The sequence below is a fragment of the Corythoichthys intestinalis genome, chromosome 9 (assembly GCF_030265065.1).
Source record: "Corythoichthys intestinalis isolate RoL2023-P3 chromosome 9, ASM3026506v1, whole genome shotgun sequence".
In the NCBI taxonomy this organism is placed as follows: domain Eukaryota; kingdom Metazoa; phylum Chordata; class Actinopteri; order Syngnathiformes; family Syngnathidae; genus Corythoichthys; species Corythoichthys intestinalis.
In genome coordinates, this window is record NC_080403.1 from 1,616,349 (window position 1) to 1,638,251 (window position 21,903).

At 38.1% G+C, this 21,903-nt stretch overlaps 1 protein-coding gene across 16 annotated transcripts in view; it reads right to left on the reverse strand.

Annotated features, from left to right (window-relative positions):
- The window catches only part of nfasca (neurofascin homolog (chicken) a), a 280,053-nt gene that overhangs the window by 55,185 nt on the left and 202,965 nt on the right, over positions 1–21,903 (reverse strand). For 13 of the 16 annotated variants that reach the window (XM_057846447.1, XM_057846452.1, XM_057846448.1 and 10 more), the window contains one exon: positions 20,037–20,106. In XM_057846447.1, the coding sequence (XP_057702430.1) occupies positions 20,037–20,106 (70 nt within the window). Of the gene's footprint in view, positions 1–18,929; positions 19,436–20,036; positions 20,107–20,366; positions 20,419–21,903 lie in introns of those variants that run through there. The other 3 variants (XR_009064443.1, XR_009064442.1, XM_057846450.1) reach the window with 3 other exon arrangements.

Below are 21,903 nucleotides of genomic sequence, written 5' to 3' on the forward strand. Positions count from 1 at the left end.
GCCATTAGAAAAGATTGGGAGAATTGGACGTCCATGGCCGTCAATGGCATCACCCTCCATAAGCGGCAATCCAATCAGGGACATTTGGGGGACACGTCCTAATGATATCTAGTCATTTTCTGTTGATTTGGTGAAAAAAAAAAAATTCCCATTGAAAATGAATGGGAAAAATTTTGGACGTCCATGGACGTCAATGGTATCAATTTACATAAGCGTCAATGGAATCCAAGTACATTGGCATCAATAGAGTGAACAAACATGAAGAAATGCCATTGGAAATGAATGGGAAGTTTGGACGTCCGTGGCCGTCAATGGCATCACCCTCCATAAGAGGCAATGCAATCGGGGACATTTGGGGGACACGTCCTATTGATATCTAGTCATTTTCTGATGATTTGGGGGAAAAAAAAAAATTCCCATGGAAAATGAATGGGAAAATTTTTGGACGTCCATGGACGTCAATGGTATCAACTTACATAAGCGTCAATGGAATCCAAGTACATTGGCATCAATAGAATGAACAAACATGAAGAAATGCCATTGGGATTTAATGGGAAGTTTGGACGTCCATGAACGTCAATGGCATCACCCTCCATAAGCAGCAATGCAATCGGGGACATTTGGGGGACACGTCCTAATGATATCTAGTAATTTTCTGTTGATTTGGGGAAAAAAAAAAATTTCCCATTGAAAATGAATGGGAAAAATTTTGGACGTCTATGGACGTCAATGGTATCAACTTACATAAGCGTCAATGGAATCCAAGTACATTGGCATCAATAGAATGAACAAACATGAAGAAATGCCATTGGGATTTAATGGGAAGTTTGGACGTCCATGAACGTCAATGGCATCACCCTCCATAAGCGGCAATGCAATCGGGGACATTTGGGGGACACGTCCTAATGATATCTAGTCATTTTCTGTTGATTTGGGGAAAAAAAAAAATTCCCATTGAAAATGAATGGGAAAATTTTGGACGTCCATGGACGTCAATGGTATCAACTTACATAAACGTCAATGGAATCCAAGTACATTGGCATCAATAGAATGAACAAACATGAAGAAATGCCATTGGAAATGAATGGAAAGTTTGGACGTCCGTGGACGTCAATGGCATCACCCTCCATAAGCAGCAATCCAATCGGGAACATTTGGGGGTCACGTCCTAATGATATCTAGTCATTTTCTGTTGATTTGGGGAAAAAAAAAAAATTCCCATTGAAAATGAATGGGAAAAATTTTGGACGTCCATGGACGTCAGTGGTATCAACTTACATAAGCGTCAATGGAATCCAAGTACATTTGCATCAATAGAATGAACAAACATGAAGAAATGCCATTGGAAATAAAAGGGAAGTTTGGACGTCCGTGGCCGTCAATGGCATCACCCTCCATAAGAGGCAATGCAATCGGGGACATTTGGGGGACACGTCCTATTGATATCTAGTCATTTTCTGTTGATTTGGGGAAAAAAAAAAAATTCCCATTGAAAATGAATGGGAAAAATTTTGGACGTCCATGGACGTCAATGGTATCAACTTACATAAGCGTCAATGGAATCCAAGTACATTGGCATCAATAGAATGAACAAACATGAAGAAATGCCATTGGAAATGAATGGGAAGTTTGGACGTCCATGGACGTCAATGGAATCACCCTCCATAAGCGGCAATGCAATCGGGGACATTTGGGGGACACGTCCTAATGATATCTAGTCATTTTCTGTTGATTTGGGGAAAAAAAAAAATTTCCCATTGAAAATGAATGGGAAAATTTTTGGACGTCCATGGACGTCAATGGCAGCACCCCCCATAAGCGTCAATGGAGTTGGGGACGTTTGGGGGACACGTCCTATTGATATCTGGTCATTTTCTGTTGATTTGGGGAAATTTAGTTTTTTCCCCATTGAAAATGAATGGCAAAAATTTTGGACGTCCATGGACGACAATGGCAGCACCCCCTATAAGCCTCAATGGAGTTGGGGACGTTTGGGGGACACGTCCTATTGATATCTGGTCATTTTCTGTTGATTTGGGGAAATGTAGTTTTTTCCCCATTGAAAATGAATGGGAAAAATTTTGGACGTCCATGGCCGTCAATGGCATCGACATCCATATAGTCAATTGAATCCAAGTACATTGGCATCAGTAGATTCGACATGCATGGCCGTCAATGGCATCAATGCAATGTAAATTCCGTTGGAAATCCCATTGGAAGTGAATGGGAACTTTTCCCATTCGAAATGAATGGGATAGTTTTTGGCAAATTTCCGAGGAAGCGTAATTTTTTTCCAAATTCTGTATACAACTTTTATGCCCCTCACCGTCCCGGAATTTTTGATGCCCAAATTATGTGATTTGGTCAAAAATTGTAGGACTAGATACATTTTGAAACTTTTTTTTTTTTCACGGAAAATTGCCGTTTACGGACGAACGGAAAAATTTTCGGGGCCATTTGTAAAGTTTCCTGTGTCACGCGAAAATTCCGGTCGTGCCGATACTTGAACGGTGCCGATCGGTCTCACGGTTCGGGCTGTGAAGCGCGCGTTTTTTTTCCATTCAAAATGAATAGGAAAGTTTTTGGCAAATTTCCGGGGAACCGTAAATTTTTGCCAAATTCTGTATACAACTTTTATGCCCCTCAATGTCCCGGAATTTTTGATGCCCAAATTATGCGATTTGGTCAAAAATTGTAGGACTAGATACATTTTTAAACTTTTTTTATTTTTCGGAAAATTGCCGTTTACGGGCGAACGGAAAATTTTTCGTGGCGGTTTGAAAAATTCCCATCGTCACGCGAAAAATCCGGTCGTGCCGATACTTGAACGGTGCCGATCGGTGCTACGGTTTGGGCTGTGCGTTGGCTCAAAAAAACGCGGAGAATAAGATGAATAAATAACTAGAAACTGCAATTTCTTGAGAAATTACACCTTGGTCTTTCCTCTGTGGAGATACAGATCTTAGCCCCACTTAGGTCTATCAATAGAATGGACCATAATGCCAGTCAATGGCACGAAACAAAGTAAAAGCCATTAGAAATGAATGGGAGAATTGGACGTCCATGGACGTCAATGGCGGCACCCTTCATAATTGTTAATGGAATTGGGGAAGTTTGGGGGACACGTCCTATTGATATCTTGTCATTTTCTGTTGATTTGGGGGAAAAAAAAAATTCCCATTGAAAATGAATGGGAAAAAATTTGGACATCCATGGACGTCAACGGTATCAACTTACATAGGCGTCAATGGAATCCAAGTACATTGGCATCAATAGAATGAAAAAATATAATTAAATGCCATTAGAAATGAATGGGACATTTGGACGTCCATGGACATCAATGGCATCACCCTCCATAAGCGGCAATGCAATCGGGGACATTTGGGGGACACGGCCTAATGATATCTAGTCATTTTCTGTTGATTTGGGGAAAAAAAAAAAATTCCCATTGAAAATGAATGGGAAAAATTTTGGACGTCCATGGACGTCAATGGTATCAACTTATAGAGGCGTCAATGGAATCCAAGTACATTGGCATCAAGAGAATGAAAAAACATAATTTATAGCCATTAGAAATGAATGGGACATTTGGACGTCCATGGCCGTCAATGGCGGTACCCGCCATAAGCTTCAATGGAATTGGGGAAGTTTGGGGGACACGTCCTATTGATATCTGGTCATATTTTATTGATTTGGGGAAAAAAAAAAAAATTCCCATTGAAAATGAATGGGAAAAATTTTGGACGTCCATGGACGTCAATGGTATCAACTTACATAAGCGTCAATAGAATCCAAGTACATTGGCATCAATAGAATGAACAAACATGAAGAAATGCCATTGGAAAAATGAATGGGAAGTTTGGACGTCCATGGACGTCAATGGCATCACCCTCCATAAGCGGCAATGCAATCGGGGACATTTGGGGGACACGTCCTAATGATATCTAGTCATTTTCTGTTGATTTGGGGAAAAAAAAAAATTCCCATTGAAAATGAATGGGAAAAATTTTGGACGTCCATGGACGTCAATGGTATCAACTTACATAAGCGTCAATTGAATCCAAGTACATTGGCATCAATAGAATGAACAAACATGAAGAAATGCCATTGGAAATGAATGGGAAGTTTGGACGTCCATGAACGTCAATGGCATCACCCTCCATAAGCGTAAATGGAATTGGGGAAGTTTGGGGGACACGTCCTATTGACATCTAGTCATTTTCTGTTGATTTGGGGAAATTTAGTTTTTTCCCCATTGAAAATGAATGGGAAAAATTTTGGACGTCCATGGACGTCAATGGCAGCACCCCCCATAAGCGTCAATGGAGTTGGGGACGTTTGGGGTATACGTCCTATTAATATCTGGTCATTTTCTGTTGATTTGGGGAAATTTAGTTTTTTCCCCATTGAAAATGAATGGGAAAAATTTTGGACGTCCATGGCCGTCAATGGCAGAACCCCCTATAAGCGTCAATGGAGTTGGGGACGTTTGGGGGACACGTCCTATTGATATCTGGTCATTTTCTGTTGATTTGGGGAAATGTAGTTTTTTCCCCATTGAAAATGAATGGGAAAAATTTTGGACGTCCATGGCCGTCATTGGCATCGACATCCATATAGTCAATTGAATCCAAGTACATTGGCATCAATAGATTCGACATTTATGGCCGTCAATGGCATCAATGATGTAAATTCCAATGGAAATCCCATTGGAAGTGAATGGGAAATTTTCCCATTAGAAATGAATGGGATAGTTTTTGGCAAATATCCGGGGAACCGTAATTTTTTTCCAAATTCTGTATACAATCTTTATGCCCCCCACCGTCCCGGAATTTTTGATGTCCAATTTATGTGATTTGGTCAAAAATTGTAGGACAAGTAGCGTTTTGAAACTTTTGTTTTTTTTACGGAAAATTGCCGTTTACGGGCAAACGGAAAATTTTTCGGGGCCGTTTGAAAAAGACCCTGCGTCGCACGAAAATTCCGGTCATGCCAAAACTTGAACGATGGCGATCGGTGCTATGGTTCGGGCTGTGAAGCGCACGTTTTTTTTCCATTCAAAATGAATAGGAAAGTTTTTGGCAAATTTCCGGGGAACCGTAAATTTTTGTCAAATTCTGTATACAACTTTTATGCCCCTCACCGTCCCGGAATTTTTGATACCCAAATTATGTGATTTGGTCAAAAATTGTAGGACAAGTAGCGTTTTGAAACTTTTTTTTTTTTTCGGAAATTTGCCGTTTACGGGCGAACGGAAAATTTTTCGGGGCCGTTTGAAAAATTCCCATCGTCGCGCGAAAATTCCGGTCGTGCCGATACTTGAACGGTGCCGATCGGTGCTACGGTTCGGGCTGCGCGGCGCGCCGAAAAAAACGTCAACAATTATTGAATAATAATAATAATAAAGAATAATAATAAAGAAGTACAATAAAGTTGTACAACAACATAACCTTGTTCTTTCCCTTGGAAAGACCAAGGTAATAATAATAACTAGAAACTGCAATTTCGGGAGAAATTACACCTTGGTCTTTCCTCTGTGGAGATACAAATCTTAGCCCCACTCAGGTCTATCAATAGAATGGACCATAATGCCAGTCAATGGCACTAAACAAAGTAAAAGCCATTAGAAAAGATTGGGAGAATTGGACGTCCATGGCCGTCAATGGCATCACCCTCCATAAGCGGCAATCCAATCAGGGACATTTGGGGGACACGTCCTAATGATATCTAGTAATTTTCTGTTGATTTGGGGAAAAAAAAAAAATTCCCATTGAAAATGAATGGGAAAAATTTTGGACGTCCATGGACGTCAATGGTATCAACTTACATAAGCGTCAATGGAATCCAAGTACATTGGCATCAATAGAATGAACAAACATGAAGAAATGCTATTGGAAATGAATGGGAAGTTTGGACGTCCATGGACGTCAATGGCATCACCCTCCATAAGAGGCAATGCAATCGGGGACATTTGGGCGACACGTCCTATTGATATCTAGTCATTTTCTGTTGATTTGGGGAAAAAAAAAAAATTCCCATTGAAAATGAATGGGAAAAATTTTGGACGTCCATGGACGTCAATGGTATCAACTTACATAAGCGTCAATGGAATCCAAGTACATTGGCATCAATAGAATGAACAAACATGAAGAAATGCCATTGGAAATGAATGGGAAGTTTGGACGTCCATGGACGTCAATGGCATCACCCTCCATAAGAGGCAATGCAATCGGGGACATTTGGGCGACACGTCCTATTGATATCTAGTCATTATCTGTTGATTTGGGGAAAAAAAAAAAATTCCCATTGAAAATGAATGGGAAAAATTTTGGACGTCCATGGACGTCAATGGTATCAACTTACATAAGCGTCAATGGAATCCAAGTACATTGGCATCAATAGAATGAACAAACATGAAGAAATGCCATTGGAAATGAATGGGAAGTTTGGACGTCCATGGACATCAATGGCATCACCCTCCATAAGCGTAAATGGAATTGGGGACGTTTGGGGTATACGTCCTATTAATATCTGGTCATTTTCTGTTAATTTGGGGAAATTTAGTTTTTTCCCCATTGAAAATGAATGGGAAAATTTTTGGACGTCCATGGACGTCAATGGCAGCACCCCCTATAAGCGTCAATGGAGTTCGGAACGTTTGGGGGAGACCTACTATTGATAACTGGTCATTTTCTGATGATTTGGGGAAATTTAGTTTTTTCCCCATTGAAAATGAATGGGAAAAATTTTGGACGTCCATGGACGTCAATGGCAGCACCCCCCATAAGCGTCAATGGAGTTGGGAACGTTTGGGGTATACGTCCTATTAATATCTGGTCATTTTCTGTTGATTTGGGGAAATTGAGTTTTTTCCCCATTGAAAATGAATGGGAAAAATTTTGGACGTCCATGGCCGTCAATGGCATCGACATCCATATAGTCAAATGAATCCAAGTACATTGGCATCAATAGATTCGACATGCATGGCCGTCAATGGCATCAATGCAATGTAAAGTCCATTGGAAATACTATTGAAAGTGAATGGGAAATTTTCCCATTAGAAATGAATGGGATAGTTTTTGGCAAATATCCGGAGAACCGTAAATTTTTTCCAAATTCTGTATACAATCTTTATGCCCCCCACCGTCCCGGAATTTTTGATGTCCAAATTATGTGATTTGCTCAAAAATTGTAGGACAAGTAGCGTTTTGAAATTTTTTTTAAAAATTGGAAAATCGGCGTTTACGGCCGAACGGAAAAATTTTCGGGGTCGTTTGAAAAATTCCCATCGTCGCACGAAAATTCCGGTCGTGTCGATACTTGAACGGTGCCGATCGGTGCTACGGTTCGGGCTGCGCGGCGCGCCGAAAAAAACGTCAACAATTATTGAATAATAATAATAATAAAGAATAATAATAAAGAAGTACAATAAAGTTGTACAACAACATAACCTTGTTCTTTCCCTTGGAAAGACCAAGGTAATAAGTACAATAAAGTTGCACAATAACAATACCTTGTTCTTTCTTTCAGAAAGACCAAGGTAATAAAGTTGTAGAATATCATTACCTTGTTCTTTCCTTTGGAAAGACCAAGGTAATAATAATAAGTACAATAAAGTTGTAGAATATCATTACCTTGTTCTTTCCTTTGGAAAGACCAAGGTAATAAAAAAAAGTACAATAAAGTTGTACAACAACATAACCTTGTTCTTTCCTTCAGAAAGACCAAGGTAATTAATCCATGTCGGTGTTAGTCCTCCTCCACTCCAGGGGTCGGTCGAGGTAATCTGCCTAAACTAACAACCAACATTAAGGGAAAAAGGAGACAAAGACACGACTGGGAAAGTGACGGCGAATGTACAGAATTAAATCTCAAATGCAGTATTACATTTGACGACCAGCAGTGCAAAAACTGAATAAATAAACATATAATTAGATAAATAATAAAATGTGTGATTTAAATGCTTTTATTTCAAGAGGTTTTTATTTATTTCAATTTTTATTTATTTCAATTTTCATTTATTTCAATTTGTATTTAATTATTTAAATTTTTATTTATAGATTTAACGTTTTATTTAATCATTTCAATTTAGACTGAATTATTTAAATTATCATTTAATTTTTTTATTATTTCAACATTTATTTCCATTTTTATTTATTCCAATATATATATATATATATATATATATATATATATATATATATATATATATATATATATTTCAACATTTATTTATTTCATTATTTAAAATTTAAATTTTAAATAAATTGAAATTTCCAATATTTTTATTGTAAATTGAAATAAATAAATTCCATTTTTAAAATGTATTAATTTATTTCAACATCTATTTATTACCTTGGTCTTTCTGAAAGAAAGAACAAGGTATTGTTATTGTGCAACTTTATTACCTTGGTCTTTCTGAAAGAAAGAACAAGGTATTGTTATTGTGCAACTTTATTACCTTGGTCTTTCTGAAAGAAAGAACAAGGTATTGTTATTGTGCAACTTTATTACCTTGGTCTTTCTGAAAGAAAGAACAAGGTATTGTTATTGTGCAACTTTATTACCTTGGTCTTTCTGAAAGAAAGAACAAGGTATTGTTATTGTGCAACTTTATTATTATTATTATTATTATTCAATAATTCTCCGCGTTTTTTTGAGCCAACGCACAGCCCAAACCGTAGCACCGATCGGCACCGTTGAAGTATCGGCACGACCGGATTTTTCGCGTGACGATGGGAATTTTTCAAACCGCCACGAAAAATTTTCCGTTCGCCCGTAAACGGCAATTTTCCGAAAAATAAAAAAAGTTTCAAAATGTATCTAGTCCTACAATTTTTGACCAAATCACATAATTTGGGCATCAAAAATTCCGGGACGGTGAGGGGCATAAAAGTTGTATACAGAATTTGGCAAAAATTTACGGTTCCCCGGAAATTTGCCAAAAACTTTCCAATTCATTTTGAATGGAAAAAAAACGCGCGCTTCACAGCCCGAACCGTTAGACCGATCGGCACCGTTCAAGTATCGGCACGACCGGAATTTTCGCGTGACACAGGAAACTTTACAAATGGCCCCGAAAATTTTTCCGTTCGTCCGTAAACGGCAATTTTCCGTGAAAAAAAAAAAAGTTTCAAAATGTATCTAGTCCTACAATTTTTGACCAAATCAAATAATTTGGGCATCAAAAATTCCGGGACGGTGAGGGGCATAAAAGTTGTATACAGAATTTGGAAAAAAATTACGCTTCCTCGGAAATTTGCCAAAAACTATCCCATTCATTTCGAATGGGAAAAGTCCCATTCACTTCCAATGGGATTTCCAATGGAATTTACATTGCATTGATGCCATTGACGGCCATGCATGTCGAATCTACTGATGCCAATGTACTTGGATTCAATTGACTATATAGATGTCGATGCCATTGACTGCCATGGACGTCGAAAATTTTTCCCATTCATTTTCAATGGGGAAAAAACAAAATTACCCCAAATCAACAGAAAATGACCAGATATCAATAGGACGTGTCCCCCAAACTTCCCCAATTCCATTGACGCTTATGAGGGGTGCCGCCATTGACTTACATGGACGTCCAAAATTTTTCCCATTCATTTTCAATGGGGAAAAAACTAAATTTCTCCAAATCAACAGAAAATGACCAGATATCAATAGGACGTATATCCCAAACATCCCCAATTCCATTGACGCTTATGGGGGGTGCTGCCATTGACGTCCATGGACGTCCAAAATTTTACCCATTCATTTTCAATGGGAATTTTTTTTTTCTTCCCCAAATCAACAGAAAATGACTAGATATCAATAGGACCTGTCCCCCAAATGTCCCCGATTGCATTGCTGCTTATGGAGGGTGATGCCATTGACGTCCAGGGACGTCCAAACTTCCCATTCATTTCCAATGGCATTTCTTCACGTTTGTTCATTCTTTTGATGCCAATGTACTTGGATTCCATTGACGCTTATATAAGTTGATACCATTGACGTCCATGGACGTCCAAAATTTTTCCCATTCATTTTCAATGGGAATTTTTTTTTTTTCCCCAAATCAACAGAAAATGACTAGATATCAATAGGACGTTTCCCCCAAATGTGCCCGATTGCATTGCTGCTTATGGAGGGTGATGCCATTGAGGTCCACGGACGTCCAAACTTCCCATTAATTTCCAATGGCATTTCTTCATGTTTGTTCATTCTATTGATGCCAATGTACTTGGATTCCATTGACCCTTATGTAAGTTGATACCATTGACGTCCATGGACGTCCAAAATTTTTCCCATTCATTTTCAATGGGAAATTTTTTTTTTCCCCCAAATCAACAGAAAATGACTAGATATCATTAGGACTTGTCCCCAAAATGTCCCCGATTGCATTGCCGCTTATGGAGGGTGATGCCATTGACGTTCATGGACGTCCAAACTTCCCATTAAATCCCAATGGCATTTCTTCATGTTTGTTCATTCTATTGATGCCAATGTACTTGGATTCCATTGACGCTTATGTAAGTTGATACCATTGACGTCCATGGACGTCCAAAATTTTTCCCATTCATTTTCAATGGGGAAAAAACTCAATTTCTCCAATCAACAGAAAATGACCAGATATCAATAGGACGTATACCCCAAACGTCCCCGATTGCATTGCCGCTAATGGAGGGTGATGCCATTGACGTCCAGGGACGTCCAAACTTCCCATTCATTTCCAATGGCATTTCTTCATGTTTGTTCATTCTATTGATGCCAATGTACTTGGATTCCATTGACGCTTATGTAAGTTGATACCATTGACGTCCATGGACGTCCAAAATTTTTCCCATTCATTTTCAATGGGAATTTTTTTTTCTTCTCCCAAATCAACAGAAAATGACTAGATATCAATAGGACGTGTCCCCCAAATGTCCCCGATTGCATTGCTGCTTATGGAGGGTGATGCCATTGACGTCCATGGACTTCCAATTCTCCCATTCATTTCTAATGGCTTTTACTTTGTTTCGTGCCATTGACTGGCATTATGGTCCATTCTATTGATAGACCTGAGTGGGGCTAAGATTTGTATCTCCACAGAGGAAAGACCAAGGTGTGTAATTTCTCCCGAAATTGCAGTTTCTAGTTGTACTTATTATTTATTCATCTTATTCTCCGCGTTTTTTTGAGCCAACGCACAGCCCAAACCGTAGCACCGATCGGCACAGTTCAAGTATCGGCACGACCGGAATTTTCGCGTGACGATGGGAATTTTTCAAACCGCCACGAAAAATTTTCCGTTCGCCCGTAAACGGCAATTTTCCGAAAAATAAAAAAAGTTTCAAAATGTATCTAGTCCTACAATTTTTGACCAAATCACATAATTTGGGCATCAAAAATTCCGGGACGGTGAGGGGCATAAAAGTTGTATACAGAATTTGGCAAAAATTTACGGTTCCCCGGAAATTTGCCAAAAACTTTCCTATTCATTTTGAATGGAAAAAAAACGCGCGCTTCACAGCCCGAACCGTTAGACCGATCGGCACCGTTCAAGTATCGGCACGACCGGAATTTTCGCGTGACACAGGAAACTTTACAAATGGCCCCGAAAAATTTTCCGTTCGTCCGTAAACGGCAATTTTCCGTGAAAAAAAAAAAAGTTTCAAAATGTATCTAGTCCTCCAATTTTTGACCAAATCACATAATTTGGGCATCAAAAATTCCGGGACGGTGAGGGGCATAAAAGTTGTATACAGAATTTGGAAAAAAATTACGCTTCCTCGGAAATTTGCCAAAAACTATCCCATTCATTTCGAATGGGAAAAGTCCCATTCACTTCCAATGGGATTTCCAATGGAATTTACATTGCATTGATGCCATTGACGGCCATGCATGTCAAATCTACTGATGCCAATGTACTTGGATTCAATTGATTATATGGATGTCGATGCCATTGACTGCCATGGACGTCCAAAATTTTTCCCATTCATTTTCAATGGGGAAAAAACAAAATTACCCCAAATCAACAGAAAATGACCAGATATCAATAGGACGTGTCCCCCAAACTTCCCCAATTCCATTGACGCTTATGAAGAGTGCCGCCATTGACTTACATGGACGTCCAAAATTTTTCCCATTCATTTTCAATGGGGAAAAAACTACATTTCTCCAAATCAACAGAAAATGACCAGATATCAATAGGACGTATACCCCAAACGTCCCCAACTCCATTGACGCTTATGGGGGGTGCTGCCATTGACGTCCATGGACGTCCAAAATTTTACCCATTCATTTTCAATGGGAATTTTTTTTTTTTTCCCCAAATCAACAGAAAATGACTAGATATCAATAGGACGTGTCCCCCAAATATCCCCGATTGCATTGCTGCTTATGGAGGGTGATGCCATTGACGTCCAGGGACGTCCAAACTTCCCATTTATTCCAATGGCATTTCTTCATGTTTGTTCATTCTATTGATGCCAATGTACTTGGATTCCATTGACGCTTATGTAAGTTGATACCATTGACGTCCATGGACGTCCAAATTTTTCCCATTCATTTTCAATGGGAAATTTTTTTTTTTCCCCAAATCTACAGAAAATGACTAGACATCATTAGGACGTGTCCCCCAAATGTCCCCGATTGCATTGCTGCTTATGGAGGGTGATGCCATTGACGTTCATGGACGTCCAAACTTCCCATTCATTTCCAATGGCATTTCTTCATGTTTGTTCATTCTATTGATGCCAATGTACTTGGATTCAATTGACGCTTATGTAAGTTGATACCATTGACGTCCATGGACGTCCAAAAATTTTCCCATTCATTTTCAATGGGAATTTTTTTTTTTTTTCCCAAATCAACAGAAAATGACTAGATATCATTAGGACGTGTCCCCCAAACTTCCCCGATTCCATTAACAATTATGAAAGGTACCGCCATTGACGTCCATGGACGTCCAATTCTCCCATTCATTTCTAATGGCTTTTACTTTGTTTTGTGCCAATGACTGGCATTATGATCCATTCTATTGATAGACCTGAGTGGGGCTAAGATCTGTATCTCCACAGAGGAAAGACCAAGGTTTGTAATTTCTCCCGAAATTGCAGTTTCTAGTTGTACTTATTATTTATTCATCTTATTCTCCGCGTTTTTTTGAGCCAACGCACAGCCCAAACCGTAGCACCGATCGGCACAGTTCAAGTATCGGCACGACCGGAATTTTCGCGTGACGATGGGAATTTTTCAAACCGCCACGAAAAATTTTCCGTTCGCCCGTAAACGGCAATTTTCCGAAAAATAAAAAAAGTTTCAAAATGTATCTAGTCCTACAATTTTTGACCAAATCACATAATTTGGGCATCAAAAATTCCGGGACGGTGAGGGGCATAAAAGTTGTATACAGAATTTGGCAAAAATTTACGGTTCCCCGGAAATTTGCCAAAAACTTTCCTATTCATTTTGAATGGAAAAAAAACGCGCGCTTCACAGCCCGAACCGTTAGACCGATCGGCACCGTTCAAGTATCGGCACGACCGGAATTTTCGCGTGACACAGGAAACTTTACAAATGGCCCCGAAAAATTTTCCGTTCGTCCGTAAACGGCAATTTTCCGTGAAAAAAAAAAAAGTTTCAAAATGTATCTAGTCCTACAATTTTTGACCAAATCACATAATTTGGGCATCAAAAATTCCGGGACGGTGAGGGGCATAAAAGTTGTATACAGAATTTGGAAAAAAATTACGCTTCCTCGGAAATTTGCCAAAAACTATCCCATTCATTTCGAATGGGAAAAGTCCCATTCACTTCCAATGGGATTTCCAATGGAATTTACATTGCATTGATGCCATTGACGGCCATGCATGTCGAATCTACTGATGCCAATGTACTTGGATTCAATTGATTATATGGATGTCGATGCCATTGACTGCCATGGACGTCCAAAATTTTTCCCATTCATTTTCAATGGGGAAAAAACAAAATTACCCCAAATCAACAGAAAATGACCAGATATCAATAGGACGTGTCCCCCAAACTTCCCCAATTCCATTGACGCTTATGAAGAGTGCCGCCATTGACTTACATGGACGTCCAAAATTTTTCCCATTCATTTTCAATGGGGAAAAAACTACATTTCTCCAAATCAACAGAAAATCACCAGATATCAATAGGACGTATACCCCAAACGTCCCCAACTCCATTGACGCTTATGGGGGGTGCTGCCATTGACGTCCATGGACGTCCAAAATTTTACCCATTCATTTTCAATGGGAATTTTTTTTTTTTCCCCAAATCAACAGAAAATGACTAGATATCAATAGGACATGTCCCCCAAATGTCCCCGATTGCATTGCCGCTTATGGAGGGTGATGCCATTGACGTCCATGGACGTCCAAACTTCCCATTAATTTCTAATGGCATTTCTTCATGTTTGTTCATTCTATTGATGCCAATGTACTTGGATTCCATTGACGCTTATGTAAGTTGATACCATTGACGTCCATAGGCGTCCAAAATTTTTCCCATTCATTTTCAATGGGAATTTTTTTTTTCCACAAATCAACAGAAAATGACTAGATATCAATAGGACGTGTCCCCCAAATGTCTCCGATTGCATTAACAATTATGAAGGGTGCCGCCATTGACGTCCATGGACGTCCAATTCTCCTGTTCATTTCTAATGGCTTTTTGTTTTGTGCCAATGACTGGCATTATCATCCATTCTATTGATAGACCTGAGTGGGGCTAAGATCTGTATCTCCACAGAGGAAAGACCAAGGTCTGTAATTTCTCCCGAAATTGCAGTTTCTAGTTGTACTTATTATTTATTCATCTTATTCTCCGCGTTTTTTTGAGCCAACGCACAGCCCAAACCGTAGCACCGATCGGCACAGTTCAAGTATCGGCACGACCGGAATTTTCGCGTGACGATGGGAATTTTTCAAACCGCCACGAAAAATTTTCCGTTCGCCCGTAAACGGCAATTTTCCGAAAAATAAAAAAAGTTTCAAAATGTATCTAGTCCTACAATTTTTGACCAAATCACATAATTTGGGCATCAAAAATTCCGGGACGGTGAGGGGCATAAAAGTTGTATACAGAATTTGGCAAAAATTTACGGTTCCCCGGAAATTTGCCAAAAACTTTCCTATTCATTTTGAATGGAAAAAAACCGCGCGCTTCACAGCCCGAACCGTTAGACCGATCGGCACCGTTCAAGTATCGGCACGACCGGAATTTTCGCGTGACACAGGAAACTTTACAAATGGCCCCGAAAATTTTTCCGTTCGTCCGTAAACGGCAATTTTCCGTGAAAAAAAAAAAAGTTTCAAAATGTATCTAGTCCTACAATTTTTGACCAAATCACATAATTTGGGCATCAAAAATTCCGGGACGGTGAGGGGCATAAAAGTTGTATACAGAATTTGGAAAAAAATTACGCTTCCTCGGAAATTTGCCAAAAACTATCCCATTCATTTCGAATGGGAAAAGTCCCATTCACTTCCAGTGGGATTTCCAATGGAATTTACATTGCATTGATGCCATTGACGGCCATGCATGTCGAATCTACTGATGCCAATGTACTTGGATTCAATTGATTATATGGATGTCGATGCCATTGACTGCCATGGACGTCCAAAATTTTTCCCATTCATTTTCAATGGGGAAAAAACAAAATTACCCCAAATCAACAGAAAATGACCAGATATCAATAGGACGTGTCCCCCAAACTTCCCCAATTCCATTGACGCTTATGAAGGGTGCCGCCATTGACTTACATGGACGTCCAAAATTTTTCCCATTCATTTTCAATGGGGAAAAAACTAAATTTCTCCAAATCAACAGAAAATGACCAGATATCAATAGGACGTATATCCCAAACGTCCCCAATTCCATTGACGCTTATGGGGGGTGCTGCCATTGACGTCCATGGACGTCCAAAATTTTACCCATTCATTTTCAATGGGAATTTTTTTTTTTTCCCCAAATCAACAGAAAATGACTACATATCAATAGGACCTGTCCCCCAAATGTCCCCGATTGCATTGCTGCTTTTGGAGGGTGATGCCATTGACGTCCAGGGACGTCCAAACTTCCCATTCATTTCCAATGGCATTTCTTCATGTTTGTTCATTCTTTTGATGCCAATGTACTTGGATTCCATTGACGCTTATGTAAGTTGATACCATTGACGTCCATGGACGTCCAAAATTTTTCCCATTCATTTTCAATGGGAAATTTTTTTTTTTCCCCAAATCAACAGAAAATGACTAGATATCATTAGGACGTGTCCCCCAAATGTCCCCGATTGCATTGCCGCTTATGGGGGGTGATGCCATTGACGTTCATGGACGTCCAAACTTCCCATTCATTTCCAATGGCATTTCTTCATGTTTGTTCATTCTATTGATGCCAATGTACTTGGATTCCATTGACGCTTATGTAAGTTGATACCATTGACGTCCATGGACGTCCAAAAATTTTCCCATTCATTTTCAATGGGATTTTTTTTTTTTTCCCAAAATCAACAGAAAATGACTAGATATCATTAGGACGTGTCCCCCAAACTTCCCCGATTCCATTAACAATTATGAAAGGTGCCGCCATTGACGTCCATGGACGTCCAATTCTCCCATTCATTTCTAACGGCTTTTACTTTGTTTTTTGCCAATGACTGGCATTATGATCCATTCTATTGATAGACCTGAGTGGGGCTAAGATCTGTATCTCCACAGAGGAAAGACCAAGGTGTGTAATTTCTCCCGAAATTGCAGTTTCTAGTTGTACTTATTATTTATTCATCTTATTCTCCGCGTTTTTTTGAGCCAACGCACAGCCCAAACCGTAGCACCGATCGGCACCGTTGAAGTATCGGCACGACCGGATTTTTCGCGTGACGATGGGAATTTTTCAAACCGCCACGAAAAATTTTCCGTTCGCCCGTAAACGGCAATTTTCCGAAAAATAAAAAAAGTTTCAAAATGTATCTAGTCCTACAATTTTTGACCAAATCACATAATTTGGGCATCAAAAATTCCGGGACGGTGAGGGGCATAAAAGTTGTATACAGAATTTGGCAAAAATTTACGGTTCCCCGGAAATTTGCCAAAAACTTTCCTATTCATTTTGAATGGAAAAAAAACGCGCGCTTCACAGCCCGAACCGTTAGACCGATCGGCACCGTTCAAGTATCGGCACGACCGGAATTTTCGCGTGACACAGGAAACTTTACAAATGGCCCCGAAAATTTTTCCGTTCGTCCGTAAACGGCAATTTTCCGTGAAAAAAAAAAAAGTTTCAAAATGTATCTAGTCCTACAATTTTTGACCAAATCACATAATTTGGGCATCAAAAATTCCGGGACGGTGAGGGGCATAAAAGTTGTATACAGAATTTGGAAAAAAATTACGCTTCCTTGGAAATTTGCCAAAAACTATCCCATTCATTTCGAATGGGAAAAGTCCCATTCACTTCCAATGGGATTTCCAATGGAATTTACATTGCATTGATGCCATTGAAAGCCATGCATGTCGAATCTACTGATGCCAATGTACTTGGATTCAATTGACTATATGGATGTCGATGCCATTGTCTGCCATGGACGTCCAAAATTTTTCCCATTCATTTTCAATGGGGAAAAAACAAAATTACCCCAAATCAACAGAAAATGACCAGATATCAATAGGACGTGTCCCCCAAACTTCCCCAATTCCATTGACGCTTATGAAGGGTGCCGCCATTGACTTACATGGACGTCAAAAATTTTTCCCATTCATTTTCAATGGGGAAAAAACTAAATTTCTCCAAATCAACAGAAAATGACCAGATATCAATAGGACGTATATCCCAAACGTCCCCAATTCCATTGACGCTTATGGGGGGTGCTGCCATTGACGTCCATGGACGTCCAAAATTTTACCCATTCATTTTCAATGGGAAATTTTTTTTTTTCCCAAAATCAACAGAAAATTACTAGATATCAATAGGACCTGTCCCCCAAATGTCCCCGATTGCATTGCTGCTTATGGAGGGTGATGCCATTGACGTCCAGGGACGTCCAAACTTCCCATTCATTTCCAATGGCATTTCTTCATGTTTGTTCATTCTTTTGATGCCAATGTACTTGGATTCCATTGACGCTTATGTAAGTTTATACCATTGACGTCCATGGACGTCCAAAATTTTTCCCATTCATTTTCAATGGGATTTTTTTTTTTTTCCCCAAATCAACAGAAAATGACTAGATATCATTAGGACGTGTCCCCCAAATGTCCCCGATTGCATTGCCGCTTATGGAGGGTGATGCCATTGACGTTCATGGACGTCCAAACTTCCCATTCATTTCCAATGGCATTTCTTCATGTTTGTTCATTTTATTGATGCCAATGTACTTGGATTCCATTGACGCTTATGTAAGTTGATACCATTGACGTCCATGGACGTCCAAAATTTTTCCCATTCATTTTCAATGGGAATTTTTTTTTTTTCCCAAATCAACAGAAAATGACTAGATATCAATAGGACGTGTCCCCCAAACTTCCCCGATTCCATTAACAATTATGGAGGGTGCTGCCATTGACGGACATGGACGTCCAATTCTCCCAATCTTTTCTAATGGCTTTAACTATGTTTAGTGCCAATGACTGGCATTATGATCCATTCTATTGATAGACCTGAGTGGGGCTAAGATCTGTATCTCCACAGAGGAAAGACCAAGGTGTGTAATTTCTCCCGAAATTGCAGTTTCTAGTTTATTTCGTTGTTTTAATTTTATATATTATATATAAATACATGTTAAAATAAATATATATTGGAATAAATAACGTTGAAATAAGTAAATAAAAATGGAAATAAATGTTGAAATAATTAAATACAAATTTAAACAAATAAATAAAAACCAATAAAAATTGAAGTAAATATATATGAATTAATATAAATGAATAAAAAGTGAAATACAAGATTACAAATTGAAATAAATAAATAAAAATTGAATGAATAAATAAAATAAATATTTAAATAAATAAATATTGAAATAGAAGCATTTTAATGACACATTTCATAATTTATTCAATCGTGCATTTATTTGGTAATGGTTTATAGGTAACTGTGTGCAATACAACACTGAAAATCATTGTATCTTTTACAAAAAAGTTACCAAGCTTGCCAGCTGGTAAGTGCAACCTGACTTTAACGGTTACATCAGTCGATCCCTGCAAAAAAGGGTGTGTTTTTTAAAGTTTATTTTAATTAAGTTAATTTTTAAACCTTTTTGTTTTTTTCTGTTTTCCCGAACCGTGACCCCCGTACCGAACCATGACGTGTGTATCGTTACAGCCCTAAAGGTAGGTGTAGTTAGCATGCAACACAAAACATATTTCAGTTAAATTGGAGGGAAATGAGGCATTAGTTAGTCATTGTGCTTTTAGAAGAATGATGCCTCAGCAATCAGTGGAACCTGAAAGGAGCAAAAGACACATGATACAGTATTTCAACAAATCAAACATGTTTTTGGGTGTTATCAAAACCCAATGTCAAACTGTTGTTGCTTAAATAAACTAAAGATGCCCTTAATATTGTTTCAGTACCACTCTCAAGTATATACAGGCTTCATTAATTGATTGGCTGGTTACAGAAATTTAAGTAATCACAGCAAAATTTGGGATTCATACGACAAAGAAACTACATTGTTGCGACCATGCTTCCATTTTCTTTGGACCAGAGAGAAAAGAGAAATCTCAAACAAATTAATATTAAGTGGCTACATATATTATCGAACTAGAAACAAAGAATGTGGCCCTCTGCAAGTCACACATTTGTACAATTAGAAGCTGTGAATTAATTGAACTGTTATGCAATCCTTATGATCGTTTAAATATGACTTTATTTTTGTTTAAAGGAAATTGCCATACGTATTTGTCATTATAACATTATCTGTTTTGCCACATTTATTTTCCCCAAACTTATGCTGTTTTTTTAATGACCTTCAACTTTAGAGTTGTGCTTTTGCATTTGCTGTACCATAAGCTAATGATAAAATACAGTTTAGTAACACTTACTGATAATCAAAAGATCCATCTGGGTCCTTATGATCAACAGAGTCCAAAGGAAGATCTTTTTTATCTCGGACTGCAAAAGAAAAAAAAGTGTTAGAGCGAGGAAAATATATAAAAATGACTCATTTTATTTGATGAGGAATTTTGAGTGTAAATGTTTTTTAGTTTATAGATTTACATAATCATTTAGTGAATATATACTGTGTCAGCTGTTGCTTGACAATTGCGACAATGTCACAGTACTGATGTTTTTGAACAGACATGTTTAATTGTTTGTTTTTCTGCCATCTCTGGATGTTAGTTCAAAACTTTACATGTAATAACACCACCTACCTAGATGACTTGCGAAACCAGTGATGCAACCACCATCTACACATTATAGAAACTGCAAAACATTACAGTCAACTATGAAGTTTTTTTTAAATAAATAATTTCAACAGAGAAAAGAAAATCCCATTATATATTGTTAATTTTAAAATAAACTGTTAATTGTAGCTGTTAATTATTTGTTAATGAACAATTGAAACAACCTTTTTGTATACCTTTGAATGTTAAAACAGAATCAAAAACATATTTTTAGAATGCTGATTTAATTTTATTTTTAAAAAAGGCAATTTATAAAATTTGATTTAGTCATTTGCTACATTCCAATATTTGCTATTTTATTTGAGCATTTTTGTGAAGGGAATAGCGCAGTACTTCTCAATTATATTCTGTTACAACCTCCCTCGGAAGATGTAAACGTTTCGTGCCCCACCAACTCTCTGCCACCACTGTAAATAGTATCATTTGTCGATAAAATTATTATTAATATAAGTACACCACAGCATAACATTGTATTTTTTTTATATTAAAGGGAAAAATGTAATTGAGATCAACTTACAATAAAGTATAACTTTTGTAACATTGTTTTGTTTGTAACAGAAAAGACTTGAAGCGGATCACTTTGCCTGTATTAAAAAAATTTTTTTTTTTTTTTTTTTTTAAAAGTCACATCCAAACTATAAAAATACACTAAAGGTACTTTTTTTCCATTTAATACTGAAAAATAAAAATTTCATGAAATCAATAAATAATAGTACATTTAAATTGATAAGCAACATTAACTCATAAGGACAATATGTCAAACAATTTGACCTAAAAAACAAAAATTCATCCATCTATCCATCCATCCATTAAATAAAACAAAAACGACAGTGTGATTGGACGGAGGGACAGTTTTTATTTTTTCTGCAGGCAGTATCAGCTCCTTTGCTTTGGTGTGGGGTTATTTTGCACTGAGCAACTTGCCACCTTATGCCACCTTATATGATGCTAACAGTGCTTGCTGGTTTACTGATACAACACTGACAAAACAGGACGACTGTTGGAAATATTCAGCACGTTTTTGCTGAAAAAAGATCACGCGGTTTATCAGTATGATTGGGTCTTATGTCTTTATGTAACATCTGAATTGATTTGGCTTCCTGCTGTCCGCTGCAAACATTTTTAGACACAGTACATAGACTGGTGTTACCTCGTGTCTCACTGTATTAAAAGTCAAAGCCAAAAGCCAAACGCTATATACGCGTCCTCATATTTCTTCGTCTTAGCTCTTCATATCTCCAGTGCTCTTTGCTGTGTGCTCTTGTTTGGTTCAAAAATACTGCACACACTCTGAAAATGAGAGCACCACTGCCACCCAGTGAATAGATGTGCAATTACACTTCATTCTAGTTTGGCAAAAAAGTATTTTCCCCGATCACATGCACCAAACCTGGCATGGCTCTGGCCCCACGATTTAAAAAGTACTGGAATAATTTAATGTTTATACTAGTACTGCAATGATTAATTGATTAACTCAAGTATTCGATGGGAAAAAATATTCGAA